Source organism: Pleuronectes platessa, chromosome 4 (assembly GCF_947347685.1).
Source record: "Pleuronectes platessa chromosome 4, fPlePla1.1, whole genome shotgun sequence".
NCBI lineage: Eukaryota > Metazoa > Chordata > Actinopteri > Pleuronectiformes > Pleuronectidae > Pleuronectes > Pleuronectes platessa.
In genome coordinates, this window is record NC_070629.1 from 23,510,389 (window position 1) to 23,528,192 (window position 17,804).

Here is a 17,804-nt window from a genome sequence, read left to right on the forward strand (position 1 = left end):
CGTCCATGATCGGGACCGATACTGGGCGTGGTGTATTTGTGTCCCACAGTAAAATCCCAAATTTAGATTGTGTAACAAGCTATGACAGATACCCAGCTAATACAACTAAATATAAATCTCATTCGAATCTGTCCTTTTTCTATCTTGAGTGTATCGATATCAAGCAGAAACGCCCGAAGTGACTTTTCAGAGGCGTGGACGCGTGTTATCGTGTCGGGATCTCTTACCTAACCCGTCTGTCCTGTGGGGCTCGAACGCAGCAGGACGACGACCCTCCTCCTCCTCGAGCACCGAACGGAATAACCGAATCCCGTTGGTCCGCTCACCTGTCCATCAAGCGTCTGGCTCCCACTTTTCCAGTAATCGCAGCCACAGTGGGAGCAGCTCGGGAGACAGACAGAGGATCACAGCGCGGTTCCAACAAGCCACAGTTCATCTAAACACGCCCGGTGACTGGATTTAAACCCCCGACCCCACTCAGGAGGACCCCCTGCTCCACCCCAGGTACCGTTAGCTCTGTTTCTCAGCTCGTAACCCTTTTTAAAACCAGTTCGAAATGGCAGCTACAGAAGCTAGCTGTGTTGTTTTTCATATACCCCAAACACCAGTGGCCTGTGTGAGTCTGTATGTGTATGTATGTGTATATGTGTGTGTGTGTGTGTGTGTGTGTGTGTGTGAGGTGGGGGTGCTGGCTTGTTAGTGGAATTAAAATCCAAATGATCAGCAGGTCGACCTCCTACAAAGTCTCCCTTCACAAGATGGAGTAAAAATACAGCCTCCATTTCTGAGGTATAGCCTCCGCCTGCTGTTGTTTATCAGGAGACTTGTAACGGTGCAACGTGCTGCTGCCCTGTGGCTAATGCTAAGTGCTGTGATGATGCAGTTTGGGACACTTGCTGTATTATTTTTATTTTATTTTTTTGTCTGGATGAGCAGAATCTGGTTTAAAATAGTTAGTGGACATCGGTTTGTAGAAGATGTGACCCTGATTTATTTATTTTGTTTTACACCTTTTTTATGCCATTTTTATTTTTGTCCTGGGAACCCCAAGGTGGGATGTGGGATGTGATCATGTGTATGTCGTCATCATGGGTGACTGAAGAGGGGTCAGATTAAATGGGATTAGATTATTTTTGCTGAGGTTAGTACCAGACAGACATGAAGTTAAGTAAATTGTGTGTGTGTTTGTGTGTGTGTGTGTGTCCCCGCCCGCCCGCCTACATGGAGGGAGTTGGCTTCTTCAACCATGTCCTCCTCTAACTCTGTGTATTCTTCTAAGCGCCATTCAATTTCTGCATGTCATCTTTATTGGACCTGGATCAATGTGTTTGTTTCTTACTATTTACTGTGAACATAGATATTGTCTTCAGATTCAATCTAATTGAATTACACAAATTTCAGAAGCATTACATTTTGATTCGATTCTTGCAGATTTTCTTCCAGAAGTTACTTTTCAGTGTTGCTGAAGGTGTTTCTCAGAAATGTTACCGCAAACTGGATCCATATAAAGTGCCTGGATACTAGAGTCACTGTCAGTGTGTTTTCTTCCAGTTGCTTGGCAGTTTCTGCTCTAAAAATAGATAAGACTAGTTTGTGTAATTCTCTACTGGATGGGGTTGAATTGGCATGTTTTTGGTTGCTCAGTGTGTTTTATTGTTTGAAGCAGGTAATTTAGAAGCAATCATATGAACCCAACTAGGATATTTTCACTCTTTTACTCATTTCCTGTTGACCCGAGACTCACATTTACATTCATTAAGGATTACAGGGACAAGGAAGGAAGGAAGGAAGGAAACGCTGTTTGGTTGTGATCCAAAAGACACACACACACACACCAACCCACACACATACACACACACATAGAGAACTGAATGTCCCTTCACTGAGGTCAGCCCACCGAAATTTCACACAGATACACTCATCTGTTAACACACGCTTTTTAAAAAAACTTGCATTCACTCACTAGCATCCGGTCTTCCTCTTGTCCCGTCCTAAGGTCAAACATAATTGGCAGCAACTTTAGCTCATGTTTCAAAATGCCTCTGCTCTTATATAGTAAACCAAAGCCACTGGGTGCTTATTTCCTTGGCCCTGGTGGTCGTCACATGACAGCGTAATGACAGCGTTGGTGAGTGTGGGCTGAGTTTTCTCTGGATCTGGCTCCAGCTGCCAGCCCAAAGTGTGGTTGTTATAGTAAGGTGCTTTAAGGTTTTGGCGGCATATGGATAAAGAAAGAAAATCTACGCTTTTGCCTGCTGCTGTTTGGAGCTAAATTAACATGATAAATAGTACTGCTGATGTATAAAAGTTCTTATCACAACCTCATGTCTGTTTAGATAGTGATACTACTTTCCTAAGATTGTCTTGGTGTTTTCCATGAGTAGTCTTTTCCCCTCGCTCCCCACAGCGGTAGTTACGTGGGAGTAATGTTTGTTTTGGCTCCCATTCATTTTTGTCCTGGTTTTTGTTCTAGCAGGATAACATTTGATTTAATGCTTGAGGCCATGCTCCAGATTGAAGCTAGTGTTGAAACAGATGACAGATCAATAGCATATGGATTTGATCAGATTAGATTTTAATATTAAACATTCGGTGGCTACAGCTTAAAGGTACCAGTGGGATCTGGAAACATGTGATGGCCGGTTGTTTTTATTTTAGACTGGATATGTAGCAACCATTAATCCCAGGGCTACATCAGCAGGAATGTGACATATGATGCTCCCAGATAAATACACATCCACTTAAAGCAAACAAATTTTGTTTCTAATCTGCAGATTTCCAGAATTAATAGACTGTAAATTACCCTCTTTCAAAGTATTGCCAAACCTTTGACTGTTTCTGTCCATCTTTCCCAGCGCTGCTCGGCCATTTATCATGCATGTTACTCAGTATCATAAAAATGATTATTCTTTTATGAGCTGATAAGCAGAAAAGAAATTCAAAAAAAAATCCGTTGGTACCTGGCACTTGGAATTCAGAAGAATTTTGGTTCACTACCCTAACTGGTGGGATCCATTTTTGTCTGATCTATGTAATATTTAGACACAGGACCGCAGATCCACAGGACCTAGCACTTAGGGCCTCATTTGTCTAAAGTAAACTGGGGACAAATGAGGCCTTTTAGAGCGAATCTGGATTCTAAGAAATGACTGCACCACATACTGCTCCGTTACTCCAAAAGTCTTTCACAGCTCAACTGTCAAACAGAAAGAGTGGCGAAGTCCAGTGTGGAGGGAGCAGGCTCAAAATCTATGTTTTTTTTTTTTTTTTAGGTGAATCTGTCCTTTCCCAAAAATAGGACTTCTGCAGGCATATGAGGATTTTAAGTTACTACAACACCGTTGTGGTTTCTGTAGTATTGTGATCACATTCATCACTGCTGCAAGGACAAGGACCAGAGCCCAGGAAAGAGCTATTGATTTGTGTGCTTGTGTGCATTCGTATCAGTTTCTTGGAGAGATTTCCCAGAATCCAGAGCAGTTTTTCCCCTAATTTCCCATCAGTGCATTATTTTTGTTTTTTTTCAGGCTCCGATGGTTGTAGGGTATATTAGAGATTGTAAAATGTTCAAGGCTGCTGCTGAAGTGGGAAAAATAATCTCCAAGATCCAGGACCGCTAAAAGCATGTAGATGCTCTTGTGATGTGGCGACCGGCTTGGCCTTCAAAGGGCGTAGAAACCATTTTGGTGCAGCCACATAAGTGTGTGAAACATTGACTCTGCACAGCTGTATTTATGTTGAGCCATGCCTTTGAATCTCACTAGGAGGTGATGTCTTTAAGCCAGGAACGCACTGGAAGACTTTTAAAAAGCAGCACAGATTTGCTTTAGCAAAGGGTTCAGATTGTCTCTTTAACTATGTGAAAACAGAGGAATCGGATGTTTTTTTCTTTTTCTTTTTAGCTGCAGAAGATGGATTGAGGCTCTGTGGTATTGACATTCCATAAACAACAACTTTTATAAAAATGCCCAGTAAAAGTAATTTTTGTTTACACTAAACAAACCACTGGATGGATTTGACCTTGACGTTCATCCATGTAGGCTACATGTCTGAGTATGAAGTCTTTTTAAAACCATGTGTGAAAGTACTTCAGGAGCCAGCGTTAAAGGCACATCTGGGATTTGAAATTCCTCTTTCACTCTCGCTGCTGCACAATCTCCCAGAGGAAGGAAACTGTTTACCAGATAAATGACAGTCAACATGTTGTAGAGAAACTCCTGCAGACTTCATGACTGCAAACAAGTTGTATTATTCCTCAATTCAAATGTGGTTACTCACCAACTTTTTTTCACTTCCAAATAATGTGATAAAATGTGTTTGAAATCTCCCTGTAATTAGTTTTTCCCCCCACGCAGTGCATTTTATTCCTGTCTCTTCATTCTACCTTTCACCAGTTTAGATAAAAATGAAACCAACTGCTTGCTCAGAACAAAACTTAAAGGCATGAGAAAATATTTGCTTCTCTCTTTTTCCTATGGTGTGAGCGTTCTCTTCCTTGGAATCAGTGTGTTTTTGTTAACGCGGCATCATGTTCACTGCCATGTTGTCACTTGTAGCAACTGTTTTTTCCCACTGAATGTGAAGAGTAAAGAACTGTTTGTCATCTGCCATGTTGGTGTCAGAATTTGTGAGCAGGGTGTCCTGTTTCTTTCTGTTTTTAGGATGAATAGATCAGTGTCTGGCAAACGTACAGGATCTCTGTTGTCTGTTTTTTTAATCAATCAGGGCACAGACACGATGTGAAATAACTTGTTGAGGTGTGTACCTGCATGTTTTTTCGTCAGCTTGTGGTGTTGCATAAATGGGTTTGTCTCTTTTTTAAGAGCATTGTTGTGAGACCTGTCCCAGCCTGTCCCAAGGTAAACCAAGCACAGTGCACCGCAGCATTTCGTTGACAGTTGAACCTAGAAAAACAGAATGAAGTACGTAAACACACCGGTTCATCCAGGTCAAGGCTCTTAACGGGAGAATTGCAACATCTTTTTTTCTGGGTGTATAAGGTGCAACAATGTTGATCTTTCTCTTTTATATAGAAAAACAACTTGTCACTCGCACAATGTACAGGGTGAGCTGACCTGGCCTTCCCCACATAGATGTTTTTACAGTTGACCTTATTTTCTGCTGTGTGCCACTCTGAAACCATTCATATCAGGTTCTTGTCCATTGTTTCCCCCATTATTACAACAGTGCTCCAGCATTACTAATGTGATTTTGTTGAAACCTTTATGTAAGTAGGGTTAATCTCCCTAATATTTTCTCTAATAATCCTATTGTCTGGAAGATAAATAGAAAATTTAGAAAATGTCTTTACATTGCCTTTCAGCCCAACTGTCCAAATTTCAAACTTTCCGATAAATTCGAAGAAAAGAAGTGAATCCTCAAAATGGGTTCTCGGAAGAGGGTAGCATAAATCTAAATAGATTGATCAACATCAATAAATTGATTAATTGTTTCCCCTCTATTCCTGATTTAGTAAACTTAAACATTCAACCTGTTCGTTGTTAAAGGTTGAGTGAGCAGTAATGTGGTCTATCTGTCGGTTATTTCACAACATTGGTTTGATAAAGGAGCACAAAATGTAATAGTTCCCGTGTGTGGTCTTGGCGGTACAGCCTGACACAGCCAGTGAGCAACTAACAGCAGTGCCTGGAAAAGGAGAGGTGTTGACATTAGAAATGAGTAAACTGTGACCCTGCAGTTTGTATAAACCAGGTTTTGCTGGTGGTGTAGGAAAAAATAAATTCACCCTGGTTTAAAAAGTTCCTGTAAAGTTGTACATGTTTGATCAGGTACATCTTTGTTGCTTTGATAGGTAGATTTGTGGCAGAGAGTACGTTCAGCATGAAGAAGAAATCAAAGTTCCTGTGAATCTTGTGAAAGAGTTTGAGCTTTTGCTGTTGCAAGTTTTCGCTTGCCCAAAGATTTTGCAGGACTGTGTACTCACATTCTTTTCTATATATATATCTGAAATAACACTGGCACCTAAATGATACTGAAAGTAATGGTGAATGTAGGCGAGGCATGTTTATATTGTAATCTCTTGCCTTGAAGACTGCAGTGATTATTCTGACGGGCCTCCCTTCATGCAGAGTGAAACCCTTACAGGTGGTCAAGTGTGCTGCAGCGGGTCAGGGCTCATGTCACTCTGCTGATAATCAAACTTGGCTGCCCATGGCCACCAGAGGAACGTCTGGGTCTGTACTCATCCACTCAGTCACAAGGGCTCAAGCTTCTCCCCTCCGTTCCTCCAGGGACATTGTCTGGCATGGCCATCCCTGCACACAAGTCACCCACAGCCCAGACTGTTCTTGTTTATGGTTCCACGATGGTGGATTGAGCGGACAGATGTTGTCAGAGCCAGGAACCTATTGAAGACTCATCTCTTCCGAGAACCTGCGACACCTCAAAATGCCGAAACCGCACTTATTTGAATTGCACATATTTTACTGTATGTAGCAGAATATCACGTGAATAAGGACATTATTGTTTTGCATCATTTGAACTTCACAGTTTAACAGCGGCTGCTATTAACCACTCATTGTACAATTAACATGTCTTTTTACATCTCTACTATCTTTTCCCACAGGGTATCCTCTGTCTCGACACTGGGGATGTCTAGACTGGTGTTACTGTAGTGGAGAAGACCACCGCCTCAACGTCTGCTAACAGTGGCTCGGCCAGTCCATCACCATGCCTCAATTTAGTGTCAGTGCCAGCTCAAAGTCTAACTGTTGCCCCCTCTGGCTCATCTGGGTTCTCCTGGGCCTCTCGGCTGTACACACTCATGCCAAAGATGGTAAGAACTGAACTAAAAGTTTCTCCTTTCACATTCTGATAAAGCAATAATCTACAGCGCTCAATGCACATGTTGTTAAAAGTTTTGAGTATTTATTCAGTACACCAGTTGCTTATGGAAAGGTTTGCTTGATGGTTCTATTGGGCTGATATTAAACCGATGACTGCTCATTCAGAGTCTGCTGATTGAAACGTAACTTGTGTACTTTGCCATTCAAATGGATTTGTCCTGTTCTGATCTTTCTTCTTCTTTTCCAGTCCTCGGTGTACCCCAGCAGGTGAGCCTGTCGCCCGACAGGTTCTCACGGCAGCTGTCCATATCGTGGCTGGGAGGAGCCGCCACAACGTTTGACCTCATGATCCTTAGAACGGAACTCAATGAAAGTGTCTTCTACGTAAGGACATTTTTCTTCTGTAAATTTGTTCCCTTGTTTTTCTTGTAATTATGTTAGTTGCACTCTCACGTGACAGGATTTCTGAGCCTGATACCAATATTAATATCTGCACGTTTCAAAGATTGTGATAGTGATGTATAGGGCAATATTTTTTACATAACTATATTAATAGAAATTGTACTGTGTACGTACTGAGCAGGATATTTCTGTTAATTTTGTCACTACTTAGTGGTGGTCTCGGCTGACCTATAAGCCATTACAATAATACTGCGGTCAGCTAATATCTGTAAAATATATTTTTATATAATGTATTTTTGTAATTAATTTGCCTTCACAGTCCATTATTCTTTATTTGTTAATTTGATTTCACAATAAGTCATTGGTTATGCAGATGATTTAATAATCCAGAGGAGTTTGGTTCTTATCCTTGAGCTCCTGTGAGACTCAGCAGTTTTCATCCACCAGGAACCTTTTGTTTCCCTCACTGTTTTTCTCTTTGTGTTATTTGTAGGAGACTCTCTCTGTGAATCCAGTGAGTGGTCAACACCTGTGGAACTGGACCTCAGCTGAACCTCTGGAATGTACCTCTCTGTCCATCAAAGTCCGCTCAAGAGATGGACACATGACAAGTGAATGGAGCAACACTCAGATACTTCGAGGTCAGACGGACAATAAATACCTCCATGTGTATTATAGGACACCAAGAAATCAGATTAACACAAATACTGCTTTGTCTGCTTTTATTTCGATGCCGCTCTCCACTTTTGGGCTTCGGTTAGAAATCTCTAACATTCTGCTCTTTCTCTCTCCTACTGCTTTCCAGGAAACGATCTCCCCAGCAATGACAAATGCCAGGTGTATCCCCTGGATAGAGTTGTACCTGTGGGGGCCAATACTACCTTCTGCTGCATTGTGGAGGAGGGGAAGGTCTTTGATGACCTCTTCTACAGCGGCGCTGTGATGAATACTACTCGACTCAGCAGGCGGACTTACGCCGGCACGGTGGTTAATCAAGGACCATCCAGCAGCTCTGGAACCAACGTTGTCTGTTACAATAGCTTGAGGGCTAAGGAACCGTGTGGAACCGTGGTGTTTGTTGGATGTAAGATGACTAAGAACTGATGAACTAGTACTAAGTGAATTGGATGAAGCTTGCACATCAGTTATATAGCTTGTGAATTTTGTAATTATAGAATGACTTTGTTCATCTAAAAAGATGCTTGAACCAACTGGACTATTTGTCATAAGGAGTAACTGCCGGAATAACATGTTAAAGAATCTTGAGATTATTTCAGATCATTTCTAAATAATCTCGGCAAGTATTTAAATGTATGCAGTGTGTATTTATACATATTCTGTATGTATTGAGCTTCTATTTGGTGACCCTCTCCCTAGATCCACCTCTGCTCAGTGATTTTGTGTGTGAAACTCACGACTTAATCTCCGCTGTATGCCATTGGACTGAAGCGCGAGACACAATGCTCTACGGCAAACGGAGATCGAGCTACTCGCTGAACAAGAGGTACCACAATCACACTTGCGGACACAATCAATTCTAGTAGCTAAACTTCACTTCTCCTCAGCTCATACATGTGTGCAGCCTATTGGCTGTAACCCGACCTGATATCTGATACTCTGTCTGAAACCACAGGTCTGGGGTTGATCAGCAGAACTGTACCCACACTTTGTCACAAAAACAGGCTACAGATACTGAAATGAGTGGAGTAGGACACCAGCTCACTACGTGTACCTATTAATATTCAAACTAAAATCACACATCTGCCATCAGAAAACCCTGTAGTGGATCTGTGTTGCTTTTACTCCACAAATATGCTTCACCAAAGTGAATTGGAACCAGCCGCAGACTTTCAAAGAGTCAAGGTTTGGTTATGCAGTCCACACCAGAGTTCATTCCTTTCAGCAATATCATAATTGTGGACACATTGAACAGAAACCATGCACCATTACATGAAATCTGTATCTGACTCAGATCCCAGAGGCTTTTAAATAGGAAAAAGCACAATCCGTTGGAATCTCCCAGTAGAAAGTCACAAAGGTTTGGGACAGAGGTGGCAATGATGGAGTGATGTCCACTTACCAGGATGTGGTGCGATGTCACTGTTTTGTAGAGACCGTATATTTGCATTATTGATGATCGTTCCCCTGCCTTTCTTCAAAATGTGTTTTTTGCCCAGAAAAAAAATCTATCAAGAGCGAGAGGAGGACAAGAAATATAAAGCACTTAGTCTAAGTAACCACTCGCTGCTTCTGCGTGTAGACTGATTGAGGGTTGACCATCAGCCAGCGCTTTTACAGGAACTGTCTCAAGGCTGGCCGGAGAAATTGTTGCATTATGAATGTGTTTGGGCCTGTGTCTGTATCATTAGGTTAGATGATTATCCAAAGTGGTTATCTTTTACTTTAATTTAATCAGGTTGTTTTTATTTTTCTCATTCTGAGCTCAAATCTGTGGTTTATTCATTTATTTGTGTGATTTTCTTTTTTTTTTGTAGGGATTGTCTTCAGAGAGGGCAGAAGCATAAAGTGTGTACTGTGGACCATTGGGAGGGTAACTGGACACTGGTAGCTGTGAATTTTCTCGGCCAGTACAGCCTCAATGACTCTGCTGAAATCCTTAACAGAGGTAGGGATATTAACGTCACTTTATCCAAACAAAAGGAACAGTACACAACAAGAAGAATTCATTCAAACACGCTTGTTTTTTAAAATCAAATGTTTAAAGCAGGGATGAGCATAGACATGAAATACACCCGTAATAGTTCACTTATTGTTGTTTAACCGTTTCCCCTCAGTGCATCTGGTAGCACCGACCAAAGTGAGCTCTGTTGTCAATGCCTGGAATGCCACTGTGCTGTGGCAGTGGAAGTACAGAAGCTATTCCTCCCTGCGTCTTGTCTGTCAGGTCGAGCTCACCTGCAATGGAACCAAAACAAATGTAAGCAGAGTTGACGGCCGCTACTTTACTTCTTGTTTTAGTTTTTCGAACCCTCTGTCTGTTTGTGTGTCTATGTTAAAAGCATGAAACAGTATCCCTTCCATTCCTTCACCACATCTCCATTACAACATACTAATGACCCGCTGCATTATTACTTTCCTCAGCATGTTCTCTCCACTTGTGTGACCATGGGTTTTACCAAACAGTAATGAAGTCTGTGGTTTGCTTGCAGCTTACCGTCTCTGGTGTGGGTCTGCAGTCTGTGGTGCTGTCAGACCTTTATCCTGAGGAAGATTACAGTGTTCAAGTGCGCTGTGGTGCCCAGCTCAATTTCTGGAAGTGGGGCGACTGGAGCGAACCGTTTACCTTCAAAACCGACACTTATGGTAACAATGTATATTTATAAACATAACAAGAACTCTTGCACAAGGTCCGTTCACTATAAATAAAGCAGAATTTTTGCTCCCTTTATTGGGTAAAAAATATATGGCCTTTCGTCGTCTTTATATTGCCTTATATATTAAATTGTAGCACAAGCAGTAATGCTGCTTCACCTTTGGACGTTAGACTAAATGTGATTTTTCTCTTCTCTCCAGTTCCAGAGGCTCCTGATGTATGGATTTGGATGAACAGAGACAACACCGGGCGGATTGTTTGGAAGGTGATCTTTGTTTTTTGTGTCTACTTTAATACTTTTAGACGGTTTGCTAATTTTAACGGGAAAAGCACAGATTTTTAACTTGTATATAAATATGCCATAATCTGGGTTTTTAGTATTTTAGTCTTAAAGGAAAGATTTCTTGCCATTTTCTTCCAGTTTGAGTCAAAGGCACGGTGATTTGTGGAATTTTCAGGAATATCTGAAATCTGAAAGAAAGCATATTTAATTTTTTCCATTTTTGTTGTCGTCCCTGTTCTTCTCCCTTTTAATATGGTTTATTCTAGCCTCTGACAAGAAGACAGAGCCACGGTCAGATCACAGGTTATGAATTCACTCTCTGGAGCGCTGAGGAAAATGTACAGCACACACAGATTTTTTCACCTGGAACAACTGCTGCACCAATCAACCTCACCCAGATCGCTGCCTTCAGCAGTGACAAGATCATTGCAACCATCATTGCAAAGAATGTTAAGGGGTCATCTCAACCTGCCAGTGTGGTCGTACCTCTACGGTTGACAGGTATGAGGAAACGAAAGGAGAGTGTGTTTGGGATTGAGTCAATATTACAGATAATAAAAAGGAGAAAAAGTTAAACTGTATATGTATGTCCTTTTTCCCATATGCAGAACCCATTGCATTGTCCAGGGCAGTTTACACAGAGAGAGGTTTCCCTCTGACCTGGCAGAGCGATGCCAACGCTACCTGTGGTTATGTAGTAGAATGGATAGATGCTGTCTGCACGAGGGACTGCTTCGTGGAGTGGATCAAGGTCGCAGCTGGACAGACGAATGTGTCCGTAGTGTCGGGTAAGCAATCCTTAAAACCACCTGTGGTTTGTGAAAATAGATAATTGTTTTTAGCATATTCAAAACATCCTGTATATAGCCCGACTTTGTCCCTCTACTTTTGGTTATTACAAAGTAAATAGGATTTTATCTTTCCACCAACTTATATAAAAATACATTTAACATAAATATTACTTTAACCTCTGCTGTCAAATATTAAATTACTCTGTAAATCTCCTCCTTTGCCATCAGCCAACTTCCAGCCGGGTGTGAGGTATATCTTTTCCTTGTACAGCTGCTCCTCTGAAGGCCGGGAGCTGCTTCAGCGCCAGCAGGGATATGTGCAGGAGCTGGGTAAGGACCGCACAGCATGAGGAGAGCTTATCCTTCCAGAATCAGAACAAGCAATGACTCCAGAAAAATCGTACACTGCATTTATACTGCTGACTCTTTGTTCTGATTGCCTCTGGTATTCCTCCCCTCTCCTTCGATTTTCTTCTCTCCATTCCTTGCTGCTACCACAGTCCCCTCCAGTTCTGTCCTTCTGTCAACCAGTCAGCAGAACTCTGATGTTCTTCTCTCCTGGGGAGAGATCCCACTGCTCAACAGAAGAGGTTTCCTCCTGGGCTACAATGTTTACAACAGTACCGGCTCTGAACTCAAACTTCTAGGTAAATGTTGCAATGTTGCTGTTCCAGTAGAGAACTTGAAAAAGGAATTTGATACAAAACAGTAATTACAACATACTAAAGATATTTTTGAAAGGGCATCTGTTTCCTGTTAATCTCATTCACTGTCCTCCTCATTCCTCCCCCTCCTGCTGCCTCTTCTTTTCCCCGTCCTGTGCCTCTCTCCTATTGTTTTTCACAGTAAATCTGCCAGACAAAGGAAACAGGAGCTACACAGTAAAGGGGCTGTCTGAGGGCTCCCATAAATTTACTGTTAAGGCCTACACCTCGGCTGGTGAAGACACAGGCGCTACTGCCTCCATAACACTGGAACTATACGGTATGTGGATGTGTAGTAATGTGGTCAGCTACAACATCAGGCCGTAACAACATTTGTGTTGAATCCACAGTTATTATGTTACGGCTACAAAAGAGAAGAAAATAACCATCTTTCTTTTCTTCGGTTTTGACAGCTGATTGGCTGATCCTGGAGATCCTGACTTCTCTGGGAATCACAACCTTATTCCTAGTCATTGTCTCCTTCATCTGCTACAAGAAGAGAAAATGGTGAGACTTTTTTTTATCTCCTCACCTGTGTCTCTCTCCTGCTTTTGTTTATCTTTCATAATCAATGTTACACATACACACAAAACAACATATGTGAAGATAAATCTCTGCACTGCATCTAAAAGGAGATACTAGAAAGTATGATTATAATTTGCGGAGGATTTTTTTTGACAATGTGACATATTACTTTACTAACAGGGTGAAAAAGGCATTCTATCCAGACATACCTGAGCCCAAGCTGCCCGGTGATTGGTCCAGAAGACAGGTACCGTATAGTTTGATATATTTCCCTATTTTTATACCTCTGCGCCGGCGACAGCCAATTGCCGGAGGCATTATGTTGTCAGTACTTACGCATGTCCCATTCCAATGAACAACATATCTCAAGAATGTCTTCAGGGAAAATTATTCAAATTTGGCACCAACATTCACTTTAACCTCGAAAAGCAGGTTTTTGCCTTGTGCAATATCTCCCGAACACCTTGATGGAATTCTTTCACATTTTGTATAAACATTCAGTTGAACTTGGATTTCTATGATTCTTGAAAAGGAGTAGGTAGAAATATTTACACAGAAACTGCAGTGGTTGGCGGAGACATACAAGAGTAGTGCATTATTTTAGTTCTGTTTGAAATTGTTCTCTGACTGGGTAATGGTTAATCACTCTGTATCTTACAGGGGCCGTTGGACGTGAAGCCATCTTCCCATAGTATAATGCACATTGTAGAAAAGCCTGAGTGGGATTCTAGTAAGGAGGCACTCGTTGTCATTCCTGAAGAAGATGAGGATGAAGAAGGGCAGGGGATGGGAGATGAGCCAGTTGACACAGATGAGCCAACGTCGTTAAGCTACTACAACCAAGTAGTAGATGAGAGGCCCATAAGACCACGTTTCCCAGACTCCTCTGATTCCTCTGCATCTTCTTTGGATTCAGCACGCACCGATGTGACGTACACAGGAATCCAGACGTCAGGGTCATCATTGGTCTTCCAGCTGGATTCACAGGCCTCTGCCGAGGGCCACCAACCCCATGCTGATATGTCTGTCAATGGTGGAGGTGGAGGGGACTACAGGCCCCAGATGCAAGCTAGAGCCCCAAGTGATGACATTGCCCTGGTTTCCCCTGAGCCTTTCATAGAGGCTGCCAGTGGTGGGGGCTATAAACCCCAGAGCTCTTGGCATTTGGACTCCCCCGTGGAGGGCGAGGAAAGTGGAGGCCGGGCACCGTCTCTCGGATCCCCCACCTCTGTCGCCTCCACTCAGTTTCTCCTCCCTGATGGAGAAGAAGACACAGAGGAGAGGCGACAGCCATCATCATCAGCAACAACCTGGTTCACCAATCTGCTGTCATCCACGAAACCATGATATAATCTCTGTGTCACTGCTAGAGAGGTCAACATTTAACTTTGAGATTCATTACTGTTACCAGTGTCATGCATTGAACAGGTTTACCCCATATGGTCTTGGTAAATATGCCCTCTGATGTAGCTCTACATCCTTATGTTTGCATTTCGACAGCAGGTTAATGATCGTATCTAAGGTGTCTATTTCTACACATAGAGAAATACACATATATTGTTAAATATCATAAATCTAAAACTGTATATTTATACGTCAAACATTTCTATTCTGACAATGATTATCTTCCACATATTTCTTCAGACCTCTTTTCTTTTATTGCTGCCCCTGGTAAACTGGTTGGTGGCTTTTACGATGAATCACTGCCTTTTCTGTGACTCCCTGTAACGGGCATTTAGCGATGGCATATCCAATGTTTCAGTTGACTCTGTCCAGTTCTTAGCTTACATTTCACATGTTGTGAGTTTTCGTGATGTGAACTTAACTACACTACAAAATAAACTGAACACAAGAATACTTTGATCCAAAGGATAGCATAAGGCTGAAGGACATTTTTAAGAGAACACTACAGACGAGTGTTTGAATAGAAGGTAGCTGAGAAGATACATCCTCTCTTCACTCGTTCCCCGTCTTGTGGTAGCCGTTGTTTTGGGTAATCTTGCCTGCTTTCTTACCACTGATGAGCTACTGAAAGGAAACGAAACTGAAATGTAAATTGAAAGATGCACTTACAAAGCAAAAACAGTCATTATTTTACACAGATACTGGAGTGGTGCTTTCTATTGCATTCTGGAATTGTGTTGGCGATGAGCCCAGTACACTGATATAAGCTAGAATATGATTACAAACTGATGTAATTTTATGAATGAACACTATTCTGTTATGTTTGAATGTTATTGTTGTGATGTCTTCCTTAACCAGTAGAGTTTTATTTTTTTAATTGCATAGACATGAAGATCATTTCACTGTCGGGCCAGTGACATTCTTTTTTATTATGTGTTGCGAATTATTCTCAAGTTGATGATTGAACAAATGATGTGAGTTAACTTGGAAGGGTAATTACATTGTGTAAATCCTTTTTCACGTGCTGCCTGAATGTCATACATAATGAACCAGACTCTGCCGAGTGCTTACGTCTGCTAACAGTCCTCTTATGAGTTTAATTTAAATTCAATAGACCTGCATTTTTATCTGCACCAAATTGCACACACTCGGATACCAGTGACCTAAACGTGATACACTTTTTTTCAAGATCAAGATCCACAAATCCTTCTCTGAGAAATAAATGAAAACGTTAAAGAAAACTACCTTGGTCCTCCCCCCAGATTCAGATCTGCACCAACATGTATCATTAAATGTTTTCTCTTTGGCCACGCCCCACAAAACTACAGGGAAATTGGTAGAGTTGTTTTTGTGTGATCTTAACTAACAATCAAACAAATGCAGATGACAACATAAGCTCATTTGTTGAGGTTATTTTTTTAAACCGAAAAGAAATGCAGTGCTTAAAGTGTTAAGTACAAAAAGTGTGGTTAATATAGATACTTCATACTTTTTCTTTTGTTGCATTATTTTTAAACCCAGAGAAAATGTGGATTTGGTGTGCTAAGAAGCTTGTTTATTTTTTGCTAGAGACCGGAGTCTACTTTACTTTTAAAGTTTGTTTTAAGAAGATTGTTTATCTTTTAATTGCAGAGTTTTCCTGAAGGCACCATGTCATGTTTTGTGATTGGAGAAAGGGAACAAGGGGAAAGCGTGAATCTATAATTTGTGGGGGAAAGGCTGTGTGACTATTTGTTGCTTGACAGCAATTTGGCATCTTTGTCATGGTGTCCTAGCCCAAGTACTTTTCACATACTCCATGAGCTCTGCACTTGTGTTTGTACAGTGTGGGTGTGAAGGATGCACCATTGGCTTGGCTTCCAAAAAGCATCATTATGCAAATATCATCCTTTGACATCAAGGTCAAGTGGTAACCAAGATGTTTTTCAGTTAGACCCTGGTTTTTTTCTGTTGTTTCTCAGTGCCTCCAGCCAACAAGCTTTAAGCGAAACTACTGTGACATGACTGATGAGTTAGATTGATGTGTGTAGCTTCACTGATGCACTCATAACAGTCAGGCAGTCCTCTTTGACTACTGAGAAAAATATATCCCCTCTTTCTCTTTATCTCGTTACACTGATCTGAAGTTTAACTTTTAAACTGATCTTGCACCAGTCGAGCTGAGTGAAGGGATCTGATCTCATTGTGTGTGAGATCAGATCAGTGACGATCACTTCCAGACGGTGGTGTAGAGTGGCTAAGGTTTTGAGTCTTTAAACATGGCTGTAAATTGTTTTCCTTTAAAGCCTGCTTTTTCAGACCGGCAGCGCTTTGGAGTCTAACCTATGAACGCTATGTGTTAGAGGCTTTAATGTTGATTTGGATCAACAAACTGGCAACTTTAGATTTTTCTCAAAATCTCTGTTTTTCTATAACTAACTGTATATTAAAATGTTTATTCCATTTAACAAGACAAAATGCTACGGTGTTTTACATTGGAAATGATATACTCTATATTGCAACATGCAGAGTTAATGTTGACTAACCAGATTTCTTGAGATAGAAAAGATTTGTGTTGAGGACACCAGATATATTAAGTCCTATGAAAGGTGTTGTGTGTAAATCCATGAAAAGCTTTTTAATTTGTGTCTTGAAAAAAACATGTAAATGAATTAGAAATGTGATCCTGTCCTCGTTCCTAGTTTATCCTGCTTTGCATTACCAGCTTATCGCAGCAGTGTAACTTTGCCACATTGTAAGTAGGGCCAGAATACTCACCATGCAGACTCACACATGGCAACTGCTGACGTGCAATTTTCCATTCAGTCCATTATCTTTTCCCAATGTCCATCCACACTTTTAATTGGCGCCTGTGTTTGGGGATTATGCAGGATTGCAGCCGGGTACACTCGCTGCCTTACACATCTCCATCTCTGGCCCTGGATGTTTTGTTGAATCGATGCATGCTGTATATACCGTTACTAAACAAACAGCTCCATGCTTACGTTTCCCTATAGCTTTAAAACACTGACTAATGTTGTGCATGGCAACATGACTGAAGTATCATGCACCTGAACATGCTTTAAAATCCATGATGTTTTGCAGAAATATTTTTTGCATAAATTGAATGAAGAGACACAGTAAAGTGCTAAGCAAATGAATAAATGTTAACACTAATAACACAAAGTGAAACGCTACTTGTTTAATGGCAATAAAGTTATTTGTCTGGCCGCTAAGTGTGTTTGGTTCATTTGTCTCATACCATCTCCACACACACGTAATTGTCCCTGATGATAGAGACAATAATAATTCTGGGGATAATAATATTTTGGATATCACTTGTGTAATGGTCTAAACAAACGGCCCGAGGTTGTATTTGGTGATGAGACAACTTGAGATTGTTTTTGTTATTCACACGAACACCCAGAAGAATTACTTAATGTGTTAAAGTGACTGGTTTAACTATTATTATAAATTATCCCTCGATAATAATAAGAAGGCATGTTTTTATTTTTCTCGGATCTGGCCCCGCCCACTCTGATGTGTGTGTGCCCCCCTAAAACACTCCGGGCAACC

At 41.3% G+C, this 17,804-nt stretch overlaps 1 protein-coding gene across 1 annotated transcript; it reads left to right on the forward strand.

Moving 5' to 3' along the window:
- Window positions 1-264: 264 nt before the first annotated feature.
- lifra (LIF receptor subunit alpha a) lies at window positions 265-17,464 on the forward strand. Its single transcript, XM_053420037.1, has 18 exons — window positions 265-504; window positions 6,587-6,796; window positions 7,054-7,190; window positions 7,702-7,849; window positions 8,014-8,292; window positions 8,586-8,712; window positions 9,704-9,834; window positions 10,004-10,146; window positions 10,379-10,532; window positions 10,743-10,807; window positions 11,092-11,326; window positions 11,434-11,613; window positions 11,845-11,946; window positions 12,117-12,263; window positions 12,463-12,600; window positions 12,734-12,827; window positions 13,026-13,092; window positions 13,506-17,464. The coding sequence occupies exons 2-18, from the start codon at window positions 6,691-6,693 to the stop codon at window positions 14,190-14,192; spliced, it is 2,940 nt and encodes a 979-aa protein (XP_053276012.1). The 5' UTR covers window positions 265-504; window positions 6,587-6,690; the 3' UTR covers window positions 14,193-17,464.
- The last annotated feature ends 340 nt before the right edge of the window (window positions 17,465-17,804 follow it).